Source organism: Phoca vitulina, unplaced genomic scaffold (assembly GCF_004348235.1).
Source record: "Phoca vitulina isolate PV1807 unplaced genomic scaffold, GSC_HSeal_1.0 scaffold19, whole genome shotgun sequence".
Classification (NCBI taxonomy): Eukaryota; Metazoa; Chordata; class Mammalia; order Carnivora; family Phocidae; genus Phoca; species Phoca vitulina.
The window spans coordinates 16,953,080-16,970,744 of NW_022589722.1; the positions used below are offsets into that span (position 1 = coordinate 16,953,080).

A 17,665-nucleotide genomic window follows, 5' to 3' on the forward strand; every position below is an offset into this window, starting at 1 on the left:
CCTACACCGATGTTTCTTAATGTGCTCCAAGGATGGACCTCCAGGCTCACTCTTCCTGCTTTCCTTACTGGGAAGAAAGACCCAGCCTACCCCCACCTGCTCACCCAATCTAGAAACCATCGGCGTGGCCTTCACGCCTTCCACTCCTGCTCCCTCACTCCCTCACTAGCATGTCTACCTTATTCTAACCTCCACATCCCCTCCTGCTGCTCAGCTCCCAGCAGGAGACTTGTGATCTGTCCCTCTGCCCCCTGTCCCAGCTTCCTCAATTGCATCCTCCACACGGCTGCCGGAGAGAACTTTCCAAAACACAGATGTCTTAGTTCGGGCTGCTATAACAAATACTGTAGATGAGATGGCTTATAAGCAACAGAAATTTCTCTCTCACAGTTCTGGATGCTGGAAGTCTGAGAGCAGGTGCCAGCACTGTCTGGTTCTGGTGAGAATCCTCTTCTGGGTTGCAGACTGCCAATTTCTCGTGTCCTCACACGGCAGAAGAGGCCAGGGTGCTCTCTGGGATCTCTTTTATAAAAGCACCAATCCCATTCGTGAGCACTCTGCCTTTATGACCTGACCATCTCCAAAGGCCCAACCCCAATACCATCACACTGGAGATTAGGTTCCAGCATATGGATTTGGGGGGGAAAGAGGACACAAACATTCAGCCTATAACCATAGGTAAGACCATATTTCCCACCCCCTCCCCAGGACTTGACAACCTGCTATGGTTCTTCATTGCCTCCAGGAGAAAGTTCATTGCCTGCAAGAGAAACAGCTTAGCAGGGTGGAGTACAAGGCTCTTCACCAATTGGCCCTCACCCAGTTTTCCAGGCTGGTCTCTGTGCACACCCTGCACAAGGAGCTTCCAGCCTAGAAGTGGAAATAAATGTTCAATAGTGTTCAAAAACTAGTGGCATGAGAGCACAGAGGAGAGAGCCTCTAGACTAGAGCGAGGAAGAGAACTCCTTTGTTTGGGGCAAACGCCCCACTCCCAAGCGCATGGTAGACATCACTGAGGCCAGACAGGGGTGTCACATCTTGCTCAGAAGAGCACAGCATGTCGTCACTGCCTACTCACTGAAGTTGGCTCGAAGGTTTAGAGCTCATTTCAGAGAGGAGGACCTAAAAGACGATTGGGATTTCAGTCGATAGAGAATGGAGAGAGAAGGGATTTCCAGGCTCAAGGAAGAGCATACATAAAGGCACAAAATCGCATTGCATCCATTCCAGCCTGCTGGAGCCTCTCACTGTTCGCTCTGACACAAAACGGACCGCTTTGACGGTCAAGTCTCTCCTTCTGGACCTTCTACGTGACTCGGCCAGCTCTGATGAGATTCTATCCCAAAGGCTCTTAACACGAGCATCTTTCCCAGAGGGTACTCTTTCTTCATCTCTAATGCTTTCTTTCTGGATCCTCCCCTGCTGGGACGTATCTGTTAGCTGGGTGTCCAAGGGCAAGAGCCTATGCTCTTCCAGGACGTTTAGGAATGAATGGAGCTCATAGATAATAGGGACCTGCCGTGTGCCTGCCTGGCCCTGGGTTATTTTTGCATATGCGAAAGAAAAAAAAAGTTTAATATTAGTTATAATTGGGTTTTGCTTGTTTATATCACTCTGTAATAAAATGATGAAAAACTAGAAAGAATAAGGAACGTAAGAAATATAAATGAAAGTAAAAAATCAGGCCCCAGTGAGGAACATGCATCAACATCCAGACCCTGAGGGAAGCGACTGTGTTTTACTCTCCTGATTCTGCCGCGTGGCACGGAGCCTGGCACACAGCGGGCCACCCCATCGGTATATTTGACCTTCCAGTTTGGCTCTGAGCTTCCTGGCAGCCCATGCAAAAAAGGATTTACAAGGTCCCAGAGTTTTACATGGTTCACATGATGCGTATCATTACTTCTGAGGAATTAAATCTTTTCTTACCACCAAGTACTCAAAGAAAGTTCTTGAGGTAGGTTTAGTATGAAAGGACTGACCCAGCGATTGGTTCTCTTTCTCAGAGATCACGAAAGACGGCTGCAATGGGACGTGCCACAGCAGTGCCAAGTGCGTACCTCGGAGCTCTCTTTGGGGGTGATGCAAAGGGGATCCTTTCCTAAGAGTGTCCACCTTGGGGTAATCGTTTCCTGAGACCATTTCGGAAGAGTTAGGATAAAATTAAGTATGAAATGAAAATTCCCTCTGAAAAGGCCACCATCACCTTGCCAGATGCAGCCTTTTAAACAAGCTGCCCCCTGAGTTACCTGGCCTGTTGGCAAAAATGCCAGTTGTTACCCCCAGTTCAAGCCACAGGGACTCTTTCATAGAAGCCAAGGATAGGCAGTGCACCTGACCTTCATCCAACCTCGCTCCTGCCGCCAAGCCTTACTTGTTCAGACTTCAGCTTCATACTGCTAACTCCCAGAGGGGTCTTCGTGGTTCATTAGTTAGCGCAGTAACTGGGCTTAGATCTGAATTCAAATCAGCCTCTGTCCATTTCATTGTCTGCATGACCTTGAGTCAATTACTTTATGCTTCTGAGCCTCAGTTTCTCCATCTATAAAATGGGACTAATAATATCTGCTTGTTAGGGCTATTGGATATTGTGTAGGTTCTACAAAGTAATGTGCAAAGCACAGCTCCAAGTACATAAGTGGCTCTCTAAAGATTGGTAGCCATCCTGCCTATCCCTGGGCCGATGCTTGCATGTGCACACCTGCAGTTTTAGCTGCCCCTGGCGGGGCTGTGCTAGGAATGGCCTCTCCTTCCACCGCTTAGGCAAGACCTGTGAGTGCCACATGCGAGCAGGAGCTGGGTGCTGGGGATGAAGGGGGTGGTGTTATATGGTTTTTGTTTTTTGTGTTTTGTTTTGTTTTCTTTTTTTTTTTTCTTTCACAAATAGCACTTGCCCCTTCTCATTGCAGCTGCCTTCTCAATCCGGACGGCACAGCCTCGTGCAAATGCGCAGCAGGATTCCAAGGGAATGGAACGGTGTGCACAGGCAAGCGAGGAAGGGGTCTGCTGGGGGACACGAAGCTAGCATGAGCTGTTGAGAGGTCTGTGTTCCTGCAGACTGGCTGGGCAGCCGCTACCAGCCGCTGAGGGTGAACTGGATGTAACAGGACCACTGATTGGGCCCCGGGGCAAGAAAACTACTCTTCAGGGACCGGGCATGTGTTGGCTTAGGAATGGGTGGGTCAGTTGCACCTGTTTTCTTCTCCAAACAGTGGTTCACGGCCTTGACCGTGATTGAAATCACCTGGGGAACTTTAAAAACACTGGATTGATTGACCTAGGGTGTGGCCCAGGCGTGGGGACTCTGGAGTGGGCCAGGGGCTTGAATCCCAGTTCTTCCTCCTCCTACCCACGTGGCTTTGGGTGGGTCTCTTACCTGCTCTGAGCCCCCTCAGCTCACTTATGAAGTAAACAAAACTGTGTCCCCTGCAGAGTGGTTTGGGGATGAAATGACCTGTCTGTACAAGGGCAGAATGAGACAGCAGTTTAAAGTAGCCCCGGCATCAGACTCTCCTGGGTTCGGGTCTAAGTTCTTCTCATTTGTGCTACTTTGGGAAAGTTGCTTGACTGATCTTTGCATCATTTTTTTATCTGTAAGTTGTAGGCAATAAGAGAATCTCCCTCACTGAACTGTTGGGTAATAACCTGGATTAATCCCTGTGAGTTGCTCAGAACAGCCCTGGCACAGAGCATACTCAATAAATGCAAGCTAATATTCTTACAGGGCCCACCACACATTTGGTGCTAGAAAAATGGAAACGCTTAGCATCATTTTTCTCTTATGCACCTTGTCCAGGCAGGCTTCGGGCCAGATTATAGTGGAGCTGGACAATGAACCTACCAGCCTACTTTCTAGACCATCTCACTCTGTGGATTCTCCCAGCATGGAGGCACCCTGACCCAGGCCCCAGATGTTTCCTGCAGTAGGATGTGCTCAGTATGCCAGGGAAAACAACTGGGAAGAGACAATAACTATAACGTTTCTCTTGCCCTCTGTTTTTAGGAAAAACTGTGAAAGCAGAAGACATAAGTTAATAGGAGAACAGCCAACATTTCTATAACACTTTCATATACATGATCAGATGGGAGTCTCTAAACCTGTAAACAAAACTCGATAGGTGGACCCCAAGGTTCATATTAACTAAGCGGCTTGTCCAAGGTCACAGCATGGGACTCCAAGTGGATCTGGGTCTTTGATCTACTTTGAATTAATTTGAGTACATGTTGTGAGGCGGAGGTCCAAGTTCATGTTTTTGTATGTGAAGATCCAATTGTCTCAGTATCATTTGTTGAAAAGATTAATCTTTCCCCCATTGAAATGTGTTGGCATCTTTGTGGAAAACCGGTTGACCTTAGATGTATGGGTTTATTTCTGGACTCTCAATTCTATTCCATATATAGATGTCCTTTATCAGGTTAAGGAAGTTTCCTTTTATTCCTTGCCTGTTGAGTTTTTATTATTAAAGGCATGGAATTTTATCAAATGTTTTTGTTCCTTCTATTGAGATGATCGTGTGGTTTTGTCTTTAATTCTCTTGATATGCAATAGTACATTAATTGATTTTTAAATGTTAAACCACCTTGCAGGGATGCCTGGGTGGCTCAGTCAGTTAAGCTCTGCCTTCGGCTTGGGTCATGATCCTGGTGTCCTGGGATCGAGTCCAGCACTGGGCTCCTTGCTCTGCGGGAGCCTGCTTCTCCCTCTGCCTCTGCGTCTCCCCCCACCCCCACTGCTCATTCTCTCTCTCTCTCTCTCTCTCAAATAAATAAATAAAATCTTTTAAAAAATAAATAAATAAACCACCTGGCATTCCTCAAAATTCCCACTTGGTGATGGCATGTAATTCTTTTTATATATTGCCGAATTTGATTTACCAATATTTTCCTGAGGGTGTTTGTGTTTATATTCGCAAAGGATATTGGTCTGTAATTTTCTTGTGCTGGCTCTGCCTGGCTTTGGTAGCAGCGTGATACTGACCTCATAAAATGAATTGGGAAGTTTTCTCCCTTCTTCCAGTTTTTGGAAGAGTTTGTGAAAATTTGCTATTTATCCTTCTTTAAATGTTTGGTAGAATTCACCAGGGACGACCTCTGGTGCTTTGTGTTCTTTTGAACTATTCATATTGAATCCAGTGCCTGGCATTTTGAGGTATCTTCCATTTCTCACTCGAGTAAAAACACGTCACTGGTTTTTTTTTTTTTTAAAGATTTTATTTATTTATTTGACACAGAGAGAGACAACGAGAGGGAACACAAGCAGGGGGAGTGGGAGAGGGAGAAGCAGGCTTCCCACGGAGCAGGGAGCCCGATGCGGGGCTAGATCCCAGGACCCTGGGATCATGACCTGAGCCGAAGGCAGACGCTTAACGACTGAGCCACCCAGGCGCCCCTCATCACTGTTTCTTTTCCCCCCTCTCCCTCCTGCTCTGCTTGGCATGACCCCTCTCTCCTACAGCCATCAACGCCTGTGAGACCAGCAACGGAGGTTGTTCTGCCCGGGCTGACTGCAGGAGAACCACCCCCGGGAGCCGGCAGTGTGTGTGTCGGGCAGGCCACACGGGCGATGGCATCGTGTGCCTCGGTAGGTCCTGTCTGTCTCGGTAGGTCCCTCACTGTCCAGTGGCCACGGTTCAAGAATCAGAGTCTTGGCCAGTGGTCCTGTTATTAGGACCTGCCACTGCTGGAGTCATCTTTAAGTGTATCTGGGCAGGAAGGCATGAGGGCGTGAAAATGTGACTGCAGCGGGATGAAGGTGTGTGATGGCCAAAAATCACCTGGGAAGGAGGAAAAGGAGAGACTTGTTCCAGTTAAACATTATGGTGGTGACTGAATTTTTTTTAACACTTATTAGTTCTTTTTTTTTTTTTTTTTTTTACACAATAGCACATTCTCCCTGTAGAAAAATTAGAGAATGCATATATGCTGGGAGAGAATATTCTGGAAATAACCACCCTTCCTATTGTCCTATCACTCCAGTTTGCTATGTAGACACATACTTCTTTGAATGAAAATTCTGTTATGATACATATTTACTATGCCTAGCAATATGGAAGAACAACTCTCTCTGAAAATAAGTGTACCTCCAAATCATTATCTTCATGGCTACACACTGTTCTACTCTAAAGGCATGTCGTAGTAGTTGTCTGACTTTTAACATTTTAGTTGTAAAAATATATATATATATTCACACAGAAACATTGCAAGAATAGTACAAAAGCAGGTCCACTTGCTTTTTACCTGGATTCACTATTGTTGATGTATTGCTCCATTTGCTTTATCATTTGCCCTCTCTATGTGTGTACACATTTTTCCTAAACCATTTGAGAGTAAACTATATATATGATATTCCCTTTACCCTTAAATACTTGGGCATATTAGAGAATAGGGGTGAATTCTTGCATACCCGCAGCAGTTAGCAACTTCAGTCAATTTACTACTGATATGATACGTTTGCCATTTGTATTCTAATTTTGTCCCCTGACCCCATAACATAATGTCCTATTTCGGCATTTTTTCCTCTAGAGCAGGATCCAGGTTAGGGATGGGCATTGTATTTGGCTGCCATGTCTCTTTAGTCTCCTTGAATCGTGGAGGATTCTCCAGCCTTGCTTTGTCTTTTATGACATTGACATTTTGGAAGAAGACAGTCCACCTCCCCAACTTTGTTTTTCATTGCATGTCCTTCATGTGGGGTTTATCTGATGTTTGTTCATGATTATATTGAGATGATGCATTCCAGACCTGATATCACAGGAGCGATAATGCATCCTGCTCAGGATATCACACCGGAGGCTCATGATTTCCAGCCGCCTCTCATCTGTGATGTGAATTTTGACCACTTGGCCAAGGTGCTATCTGATTTCTCCACGGTACTGTTGCTTTTTCCCCAGTGCTACTAAGAAGCAGTCAATGGGGAGATACTTGAGCACCCAGCAAAGATCCTGTTCCTCATCAAAGTGTCCTCCTAGATGGAGAATCTATTGATGATTCTTCCCTGAAGCAATTACATTGTGATAGTTACAAGTGACTTTTTTAATTCCTAAATTTCTTCCTTCATAGCATGTTGGATTGGACTCCGAGATTCTAGTAGTTCAAGTCCTTGGCTGAAAATGCTCACATTCATTCAGGAGAGGGACAGGTGCAAGCCCACAGACTGCTTCTGCTGGCAAAGTCCCGTCCCAGAGGAGGTGACTTTGAGAAAAGAATCTGGGACCTGCCCTTTTGGGTTACTTCTGCCTCAGAGTTGTTGGAAAACTGAATCACACTTGGACATCTGCTCGCCTTGTTCAGTTTGCCATCCTGCCTCGTTCCTCAGGATGTCTTTACTTGGAAATGAGGCTTGATTTTCATGCCACATATTGGCTTTTTGTTTTAAAGAGATCAACCCATGTTTGGAGAACAACGGTGGCTGTCACAAGAACGCAGAGTGCACACAGACGGGACCCAACCAGGTGAGCTTCCCTGCCTCCCAGGCCCTCAGTTTTCCTAGGGGCAAATTCCTGGGTCCTCAGACCCAGGCCTGAGAGACAGGCGCTGAGAACAGACCTGTGGACGCCAGCAGCAGAAGCAAACACCGTAGGGGGAAATTCTGAACGAATTCCCCAAGAGGCCATTCTGTGGGAATGAGAACTGGTGGGGGTGAGGGGACAAAGAGTTCTTGGGAGAAGGGGCTTCCTGTGTGGGGAGACCTAGACGGCTGCCAACACAACATGGTTTCAGAAACACCTGGAAAGTTTCCAACAATGCTCTCCTTTCTTTCGGCTTTCTGATGTCCAGAATCCCACACTTTCTGTTTGGCTTGAGGCCCTGAAATGCATGTGCCACAGCAGAAGATCGTGTTCTTGGGCCCTCTGTCAGTCGTTCATTCCCTAACATGGTGAACCTTGCAGCCGAAACTAGCGTTAACGAGGAAATTACCTGTATCAGAAACTGGATGATGAAGTCAAGTCCCCAGGGAATGTTCTAGGGACTTTGTTGAGCCCCAAACCTCAGTGCCAGGTATCCCATTAGGCAGAACAAGCAGGTGGCTCAATTGCCCAAAAATAAGAAAAAAGAAAAAACACACTTCTTTTAAAGAAGTGCGTGTGTGTGTGTGTGTGTGTGTGTGTGTTTGCACATATAACCTTGGAAAAACCCAGCACAATTAGACATATTTGGGGGTTCAGCTCTTGCCACTGAGTTCTTATTTCAAACCACATATGGAATAAGGAAAACCTAGAAACGTTGTGCTGCTCAGGGCCTCTCCAAATCCTCCTCCAGACCTAGAAGGCAGTGAGAGGGACACAGGGTTGATCACTGAGACAGGATGTTAGCCCAGGAGGGGCGGCTGGGGGGTGTCTTGATAAAGGTTTGGGGCCGAGGTCCGGGCCCATAATGAAGGAAGAGGCAGAGGAGTGAACACCTGCCGTTGGACCCTGGCTCACCCTGCCAACGAGTTCCGGTTCCAACAAGTAGACATGAGACCGGAAAAGCCGCCTCTGGTGGACACATTAGGAGCAGGTGCCCTTTCTTCTGGGTGCACGGCTTGGTAACTAGAGCGGAGCTGGGTTTCAGCCCCACTCACTCCCATGCAGAGCGCCAGGGAAATGAGGATGAAGTAGACAGTCCCAGCTTCCTGCAGTGTCCCCTCCCTCAACTTCAAGCCCCCACTGACTTCCTTGGCCAGTGGGTCTGATGGATTGTTTTCCCATGTGCCACCCATGTGACTCCAAAGCTGGCCTCCAGCAGCTCCCAGCGCAGGCACCTCGGGGCGGAGCGTGGGTGGAGATGCGCAAGAACGCGGTGTAGACGCCAGTGGGCCATAGCTTAGCTTCCTTGCCACTGAGCCTTTACCAACCAAGGTGACAAAAGAGGTGAGTGCCAAGGAGGCAAGGGACAAACTAAGGTAACAGTGTTTTAAAAAAATAAAGTCTCCTGGCAGCAAAGTTAGGCTATGTAGGCAATCCCAGTGCTACTGTGAAGTGTGCTAAAATGTAAAATGACAATTATCATTCTAGGAAAGATCTTACTGATACCAAATATAGACTCTTGTGGCATTACCGTTACCATAACAGATTGGAATGCGAGAGCCAGCAGAATCTCCCTGTGAAATAACCCATTTCCCTCCCCTCCCGGACAGGCGGTCTGTAACTGTTTGCCCAAATACACTGGAGACGGGAAGGTCTGCACGCTCATCAACACCTGCTTAACCGTGAGTATGGTTCTGGGGCCGGTGCCCTCAGCAGACAGGCCTGGGGTGCCTCCGACCCCCCTTCTGGGGCATGGCACACAGAGGAGCCTCCTTCAGAGAGGCTCCTGGGCCGTGAGGCTCATCTCTCCCTCATGTTCCAGTTGTAGTTGGAGAAACTCCATTCTCTGCCTCTGTCTTCACATGGCCTTCACCTCTATGTAGGAGTCTTCTCCTCTAGTAGGGACTCCTGTGGACTCCACCTGCTTCATCTAGGATGCTCTCATCGCAAGATCCTTATTTATATCTGCAAGGACTCTCTAAACAAGGTCACACTCAGAGACACCAGGACTTAGGGCATGGGCAGACCTATATATAGAGGAAGCACCCAGCATAGTCAGAACTTCAACCCACGTCTGTCTTACTCAAAGGCTGCGCCCTGGATCACTTTTCGGGTGCTTGTTCCTCCCACGAGGCAGCGAGCCCCAGAGGAGGACCAGTCTCTGCACCTTACTTCCCTTCTCCGTATCACCAGCCTCCAGCCATGGGCATGAGAACAGCACAGACGCCACGTAATTAAAGTCCTTCCTCTCCAAGCTCCATCCTGACTGTCCCCTTGTTTTAGTCTGGCAAATGCCTCAGGGGACACGTCCCCACGTAAAGTGATTGCAGAAAGTGGGGTGCTGGGATATGGAACTGTTAGGACCAGACCCATGGCCAGCTTTATTTCCACAGCCATTCTTCAATGATCCTCTCCATCTGTCTGTCTGTCCGTCTGTTTTGTAATGGCCACCTTGTCTTGGCAACTCACGCAATGAACACACATGCACCTGAGACTCACATACAAGAGTCATTAACTCACGGCCCCTGCACCCATGACCGCCATCACCCACTGGATGCTTTTCAAGAAGAAGGGAAGTTTGTTTCTTATTTTAATACTCGAACAGTATTAAAGCATGTTTTTCTGCTGCTGAGTATGATCCAATAGAGAGAAGGAAACTGGTACTGAGGGAGAGAAGTAGATTGTTACAGGAGGACGGTCCAGGAGTGGATGAGGGGAAAGGGACCCGGAGCTCACAGCTGAGCCTCCAAGAGGAGCGGGGGCAGTGGTAGGTAGGCAGACAGGTAGTTGGTTAGTTGGTGAGTCAGGCAGTTAGTCAGGTGGGTAGTTAGTCAATCAGTTAGTCAGCCAGTTACATTCATGGCCCTTAGTGTGAATTAGCTTGCAAACGTCTGTGTCTGACCATTCTAACTAAATTGTGAGTCCCGCGAGGACAGAGACCACTCAAATTCCTACCTATCTGGTGGGAAACCTCATACAGGATGACACACATCTAGGTCGGTGGGCATTCCCTAGATACCGGGCACCATTTTAGGCACTGGGAGTTCATCCGTGACCAAGAGGCGAAGTCTCTTCCCTTCAAGAGTTTACACTGAGGGGGAAGAGACGGACACTTGGTGTGTAAGCGACTGGTCAGTCAGTTGTCAGTTTATTTGTTAAATAAGAAAAGTAGAGTTGGTGACCAGGCCCAGGCAGGTGGTGGGCGTCAGGGCAGGCAGATGGGCTGGTCCCTGTGTCTATTTTCTCCATAAGGTATGAGGTGAGCTCGTCCGCTGGGAGTGAGGGCCAGGGGTTGAGAGTTGCAGGGAGGAATGAAGGAGTGACGTGTCTTCTCCAGGGAGAGAGAAGGGAAATGCACTGGAAGAGTAGGCAGTGTCGGTGTGTGTGTGATAACTTTGTTGGGAGTCTGCACAGCGACGCCCCGCCCATCCAGCCGGGCCCAGGGGCAGCGGTGTGCCGAGCCCTGCTGTGGGCGGCTGGGCCAGGGCCGAGTGGGGAGCCGGGGGCGACTGGGCCCAGTGAGTGGGCAGGAATGTGGGTGAGAAAGAACTTGGCTCAAAGGAGGGGAGGCCCCTGTGGGTCAAAGGAGGCTGGAGCCGCATTGGAAGAGGTGAGATGAGATGATAAAAGCTGGTGGTCAGAGAGAGAGGGATGTTGAAACAGAGCTCTCAGGAGCATCCACTTTAATGTCAGGACAAAGTCAAGGGTGGTCCAGCGGTGGTGGCGGAGGCAGAGTGGGGGCAGGTATGGTGGAGACCACTGGCAGGGATGTTGATGATGACGACAGGTGTGGAGGGAAAGCCAGTGATCCAGGCACCACGGCTAGGACCGAAGAAGAATGGGTGATCATGGATTCCATGTTGCAGAAGGCAGCTTTCTTGGAGAGCTCACTGAGCTGTGTCAGCTTGAGGCAGGAATCCGGGACAGTAAGTCCCTCCCGGACCCGAATATCATGCTCCACAAAGACTTTGGGAACAATGGTTAGTGGAAAGGAAGATTTTACAGCCGGCCTTCAAGTCTGTTGACCTCCTTCTTTGTCAACCCCATCAGTGTTCTTTCTCCTGAGTTCATATTTTCTCCCCACTTCAAAACTTGGCTTAGGCTGCAGAGTCCTTCTTGGTGTACCATGGATGTCAGCTCTGAACCGTACTTTGCTTTGTTTCTATTTTAGGTCTCTGTCCCATCTTCCACAGTTTTTAAGCTCTTTGTGGACAAGGACAGTGTGTTCTATCTGTTTTATACCCACTGCCTTCTAGCTGACGACTGTTACCTTGACTATTATGAGATCAGAATTTAAGCATAAAGCTGGGAATTGTCAGACAAGATTGGTGCCTTTCTGGCCAACCCCCAGGTGCTAAGAAATTTTCCATTTGGCACCTCTGGGCTTGTCTACATAGGGCTGGAAATCTGCTCGGTTGGACCCGAGCATCTTGGGATACAAGGCTAGGTGAATAAATGGCCCTTACAACTCTAGGGAGTTGAAAGGCAAGTTCAGGAAAGGGGCAAATCATGCCAACAAGTCAGTTAGAGAATGAGTAAAAAACTAAATTTCAGTACAGAATTACTTGGTGAATACTGGCAGAGCTGGTAAACAAACTGATCTGATTCCTATCCCCCACCCCTTGGAAATTTGACCAGAGAAATGGCGGCTGTAGTGAATTTGCTATCTGCAATCACACTGGGCCAGAAGAACGGACGTGTACTTGCAAGCCCAACTACATTGGGGATGGGTTTACCTGCCGTGGCAACATCTACCAGGTAAGGAAAGGCATGTTTCCATAAAGTAAACCCTACATCCCTCACTGCGCTAAGAATCCAGGTTACCCAAGGGAAGGTGCAAGAGTTTTGTAACTTAGAAAACTCTACAAAAATGGGAAAGACTGTTCATATATAAATTGGCAATGAGAAGGGATTTTATCGACCCATGGGAATTCTCAGATCGATGGTTCTAGAGTCAGAAGCACCTGGGTTTGAATTCAACTCCGCCAATTAGAAATGTGGCATTGGGCAATAACGTCACCTCTCTACACATCAGCTTTCTAATCCATTAAAAAAAAATACTAATGGTACCAAGCCCATCGGGTTGTTATCAGAAATAACGTATGTAACCGGCACAGAGCACACAGTAACTCCAACGCATTACCATGATGTGGGTTGCTGTTGGAGCGGATGGGTGTGTGCGTGCACGCGAGCATCTCTACTGGGCGCAGCGGACGATGGAGTGTAACACTTGTAGATTTCTACCCCTTTATCAAGTGAACGTTCTGTTATTTGGCTTAAAGAGGGACTAGAGCATTCTGGCTAATCAAATATTCTTGTTAATGGAGAACTGAAATCTGCCATAAAGCCATAACTGATTTTTTTTAAATATTTGAACTTTTAAAGATGCTCCTAAAGCTCAGCTGCTTCTGGACCTTTCTTTGATAAATCAGACGGTGACTCCAGAAAGGTTTTGGAACTCACAGCATGTCCCCGTAGTCATTCTGAACATCAATGGAAGCCTGTAGATGGGGTTTGAAAAAGGACCATCAGGGCAGATTTCCAGTTGAAAGTATAGGAGAGACTCTCGACCTTAGAGAAATTGTCCTGTGACAACCCTGGATGGTTCTTGCATATAATCCCAGACATGAAGTGGCCCTGCCCTGTCTTTGTTTCCAGGAGCTTCCCAAGAACCCAAAAACGTCCCAGTACTTCTTCCAGTTGCTGGTAAGTACATGTGTGTCTGTCTCTAGCTGTAGGACTTGGGTCTCCAGCCAGATCCGAGGAAACTGTAGCTAGCCTCTGGAGCTGGTGAAGGGAGAAGAAAGTCTGGGAGCATGGATTTCTGAAATAGGGTCCCTGTTGGTCATTTGTGGACTTCTCAGACCTCAGGTAGGCAGCAGGAGTAGAACCAATGACGCCCTGGCCCATTCGACACACAAGAATGCAGTGTGTGCAAAAACCATCACACCAGTGGAGGAAGGAAGCATCACTGGGGCAATCAGGGAACTCTTTGGGTGAAAATATTAAGTTAGATCTCTATGCACATCATACATCGGAATAACTCCCAGATATATAAAAGATAAAAATCTAAACGAAGAAAATCGTAAAACCCAGAAGAAAATATAGTAGCCATAGGACCTTAGCATTGGCAAGAAGACAATTAGAACAGCTAAGTCATTCATCTTATTACTTACATTTGTATTATTATCCCAATTATGTAAAATATTTGTATGTAGAAAGACACTGGAAAAGAATACCTAGAAATAACGGGTGAGTTCTAGGCAGTGGGATTATGGGTGGTTATTTCCTTCTTTATGCTGTATTTTCAAGTCCTTAAAACAGTAAGCATGTGTTATTTTTATAACCGTATAAAAATAAACATTATTTCAATGACAAAGAACGTAAATGGATTTGGGGCACCTGGGTGGCTCAGTCAGTTAAGCATCCAACTCTTGATTTCAGCTCAGGTCTCAGGGCTGTAAGATCAAACCCCACATCAGGCTCTGCCCTCTGTGGGGAGTCTGCTTAAGATTCTCTCTCTCCCTTTCACTCTGTCCTTCCCCTCCCCCACTCACAAGCGCTTTCTCTCTATAAATAAATAAATAAACAAATAAATAAAATTAAAAAAAAAAAAGAATCAGAATGACTTTGAATCCGAGACTAAATAAAACACAGATCGCCCAGTTCAGTTTTCCCACCAACTCTCTCTGCTATTTGTTTGAACCACCCTCCCCCCCATATTTATGTCAAATAGGTGACATGTGGCCCCACCTTCCTTCCCACAGGAGCATTCTGTGAGAGACCTGAGTGGTCCAGGCCCCTTCACCATCTTTGCACCTTTATCTGCAGCCTTTGATGAGGAACCTCGGGTAAGCATGAAGCTCTAGGCAAGCAGAAGAGGTTTGGGACTGGAACCCAGTCTTTGGGTGTCACCCTGGAACCAACGCTGGTGCCATTTCTGGGCAGGAGATTTAGGATCAGCTAATGCTGATCAGCAATGGAATGGGCTGCCTCTCAGCATAGGGACCCCTATAAAGGGAAAGGATTTAAGTGGATTTGGGGTGCAATGGCCAGAGGCCCACTAAAAAACATTTCTGAATAGGGTAGGAGGTTAGAAAAGATCAACAACTCTTAAATGATCCAAACCTTCCATAGACGAAAGAAAGAAAGAAAGAAAGAAAGAAAGAAAGAAAGAAAGAAAGAAAGAAAGAAAGAAAGAAAGAAAGAAAGAAGAGTTAAAGGAATTTAAATAAGTCTTTTTTCTTGCGGACCTTATCAGAGCCTTTACTGTTCTAACATTCACTGGGACTCTTCATGCTGGATTACCCATTAACATATTAAAATGTAGCAGACATTTATTGAGTGTGCCAGACACTGTTTCTAGCACCTGGCCTAGATTAATTCATTTAGCATTCACAACAACCCTGTCAGTTGGGTGCTATTATCCCCATTTTACAGTCCAGGACATTGGCAGAAGTAACTTTTCCAAGGCCATATGACTAGCAACTAGTGGAGCAAGGACTCAAACATAACTCCAGAGCCTGCGTCCTTCACTATGCACACTGCTTCTCTATGCATATATTTTAGACACCAGGTAAGCAGAGGCACACGAATACCTTTTGAAAGATGTTGACATTTGATAGTTTTTCTCTAAAAAGCATCGAAAGAGAGATCATGAAAAATGAGAACCTTATGGGCCTTTTATTACTTTTTCTACTTTTTATTAATGGTTAATATTGTTTGTGTTTTGATTTACACATGGAAAAGTATCATGATCTTTTCCATACTAGAAGTTTGAATCCGGCCCAGGTACCTCTCCAAGAGGGGCAGCATTTTTCACAAGAAAAGTCTTTTTTCAAGTAGCATCTCAAAGGACTTAGGGTCCCTGCCCATGTGTTGTGAAATGCTGGGTCAGGAGAACTCCAAGCTCCCTTCCATGCTAAGAATGTATGTTGGAAGCAGGAAAGAAACGAGGGCCGCTGTCTCCCTCCTGCCTGAATAGCCTGTACCCTGTAACCCTGACCACCAGCCAGCCCTGACTGCCTCCTTCCCAGTCTGGGTGGGGAGAAAGGCCCCTGGGAGGGCACGAGGGAGGGGACAGCAAAGCCTCCTGGCTCTGGCTGGAACCCTCCCATCTTCTATTACAGATTAAAGACTGGGACAAACAGGGTCTCATGGCCCAGGTTCTTCGCTATCATGTGATTGCCTGTCACCAGCTGCTTCTAGAAAACCTGAAATTGATCCCAAATGCTACTTCTCTCCAAGGGGAGTCAATTGTCATCTCCGTCTCTCAGGTAAGAGAGGCCACCCACGAGGTGGGCATCAGGAAGATGCCCCTCTCTCTTCTCCTCTTCTTTACAGTAATACGAGTAATAGTGGTAATAACAACTAACACCTGTTGAGTGATTTCTGTATGCCAGGTAGTATTTTAAGTATTGGATGTGTACTGACTTATTTAATCCTCAAAATAATCCCATGATGTAGATACTATTCTTTTCCCCAATTTACAACTTAGGAAACTGAGCTCAGAGAAGTTAAGTAACTTGTCCAAGGTCACACAGCAAGTAAATATTCAAGCTGGAACTGAAACTCAGAGGTTCAAGCGGTCATCAGAACTGCTTTTGGGGGGGCGCCTGGGGGACTCAGTCGTTAAGCATCTGCCTTCGGCTCAGGTCGTGATCCCAGGGTCCTGGGATCGAGCCCCACATCAGGTTCCCTGCTCCGAGGGAAGCCTGCTTCTCCCTCTCCCACTCCCCCTGCTTGTGTTCCCTCTCTCACTGTGTCTCTCTCTGTCAAATAAATAAATAAAATCTTTAAAAAATAAAAAAAAGAACTGCTTTGGTCAGGAGCCAGCCAGGGATGGAAACTTTTGACCAAAGCCACTTGGCCATGCTGGTCCCCTCGCTCCCCACAACAGAGAAACAAGCGGTGACTGTAGACTCCATTGCCCAGAGAAACAAGTGTGTGGTGGGGGCTGAAGGTAGTATAAAGAACACATGTGAAAAAGGAGCCAATCTGGATCTGCTTGTTATTTCATATTTGAGAATCACAGTGAAATGACCATTGTGGTTGGTTTTCTGCTATTAACTTCTGCAGGTCAGATTACAGGCTTGTCTCAGTTTTCGTTTTATAATCATAATAAATAAATGGGCTCAAAGATCTTCAGATTTTGCCCACAGCTCTACTTAAACGTTCACTTTCATGATGAGTTAGCATGTTGGTAAAAGCATTCTGAAAGAAGTAATTTCATGTCTCTCTTTGTGCTCATTTCTTTTTTTCTTTTTTCGGTTAATTTCAGGACACAGTTTATATAAATAATAAGGCTAAGATCATATCCAGTGATATCATCAGTACCAATGGAATCATCCACATCATAGACAAATTGCTGTCTCCCCAAAACTTGCTTATCACCCCCAAAGATGCCTCTGGAAGGATTCTGGTGCGTGAACTCATTGTCATACTCTCAGCACAGAGTGACCCATAATAATCATAATTTATTATCACAATTCTGATTTTAAGCCATCATTTGGAGACATTTTAATTTTGCTGCTTCAGTCTCAAGCTACTATTAAAAGCCTAGTGAATATTATTCTAAAAGAAGTAAATAGGTAAAAGTCTAATTAGATAAATGGATTTTATAAGTTTTTCTTTAGTTTCTACAAGGACTGGAAGATGGAGAAATTACACAGATGGATGAGACAGATGATAGGTAGAAAGATAAATAGATTTGGGGCACCTGGGTGGCTCGGTCAGTTAAGCATCCGACTCTTGATTTTGGCTCGGGTCATGATCTCAGGGTCGTGAGATCAAGCCCCGCATTGGGCTCCGCGCTCAGTGGGGCCTCTGCTTGAGGATTCCCTCTCTCTTTCTCCCTCTGCCCACATGCACTCTCTCTAAAATAAATAAATAAACCTTAAAAAAAAAAAGAAAGATAGATGATAGATAGATAAATAGATATCACTCAAACCAAACCTGGAGTAAAACTCCTTTTCAATTGAAAGAAAAGACAATTTTGAATTTTATTGTTATTTATTAGTCTTGGCAAGGGTTTTTCATTGTAGACAACAGAACCCATTATACCTAACTTAAACAAAAAGGAGATCCTTAAGATATTAAGTTTATCACCAAATCCCTAAGAAAGCCAGAGAGCCAGATGCTACACAGCTGGGAGCAAA

General features: G+C 46.3%; 1 protein-coding gene across 1 annotated transcript in view; it reads left to right on the forward strand.

Moving 5' to 3' along the window:
• The window catches only part of STAB2 (stabilin 2), a 145,330-nt gene that overhangs the window by 92,992 nt on the left and 34,673 nt on the right, over positions 1–17,665 (forward strand). Inside the window, exons 40-49 of the mRNA XM_032416682.1 lie at positions 2,007–2,052; positions 2,910–2,986; positions 5,456–5,581; positions 7,378–7,451; positions 9,119–9,190; positions 12,147–12,266; positions 13,167–13,214; positions 14,276–14,359; positions 15,638–15,784; positions 16,789–16,929. Of these exons, the coding sequence (XP_032272573.1) occupies positions 2,007–2,052; positions 2,910–2,986; positions 5,456–5,581; positions 7,378–7,451; positions 9,119–9,190; positions 12,147–12,266; positions 13,167–13,214; positions 14,276–14,359; positions 15,638–15,784; positions 16,789–16,929 (935 nt within the window). The remainder of the gene's footprint in view (positions 1–2,006; positions 2,053–2,909; positions 2,987–5,455; positions 5,582–7,377; positions 7,452–9,118; positions 9,191–12,146; positions 12,267–13,166; positions 13,215–14,275; positions 14,360–15,637; positions 15,785–16,788; positions 16,930–17,665) is intronic.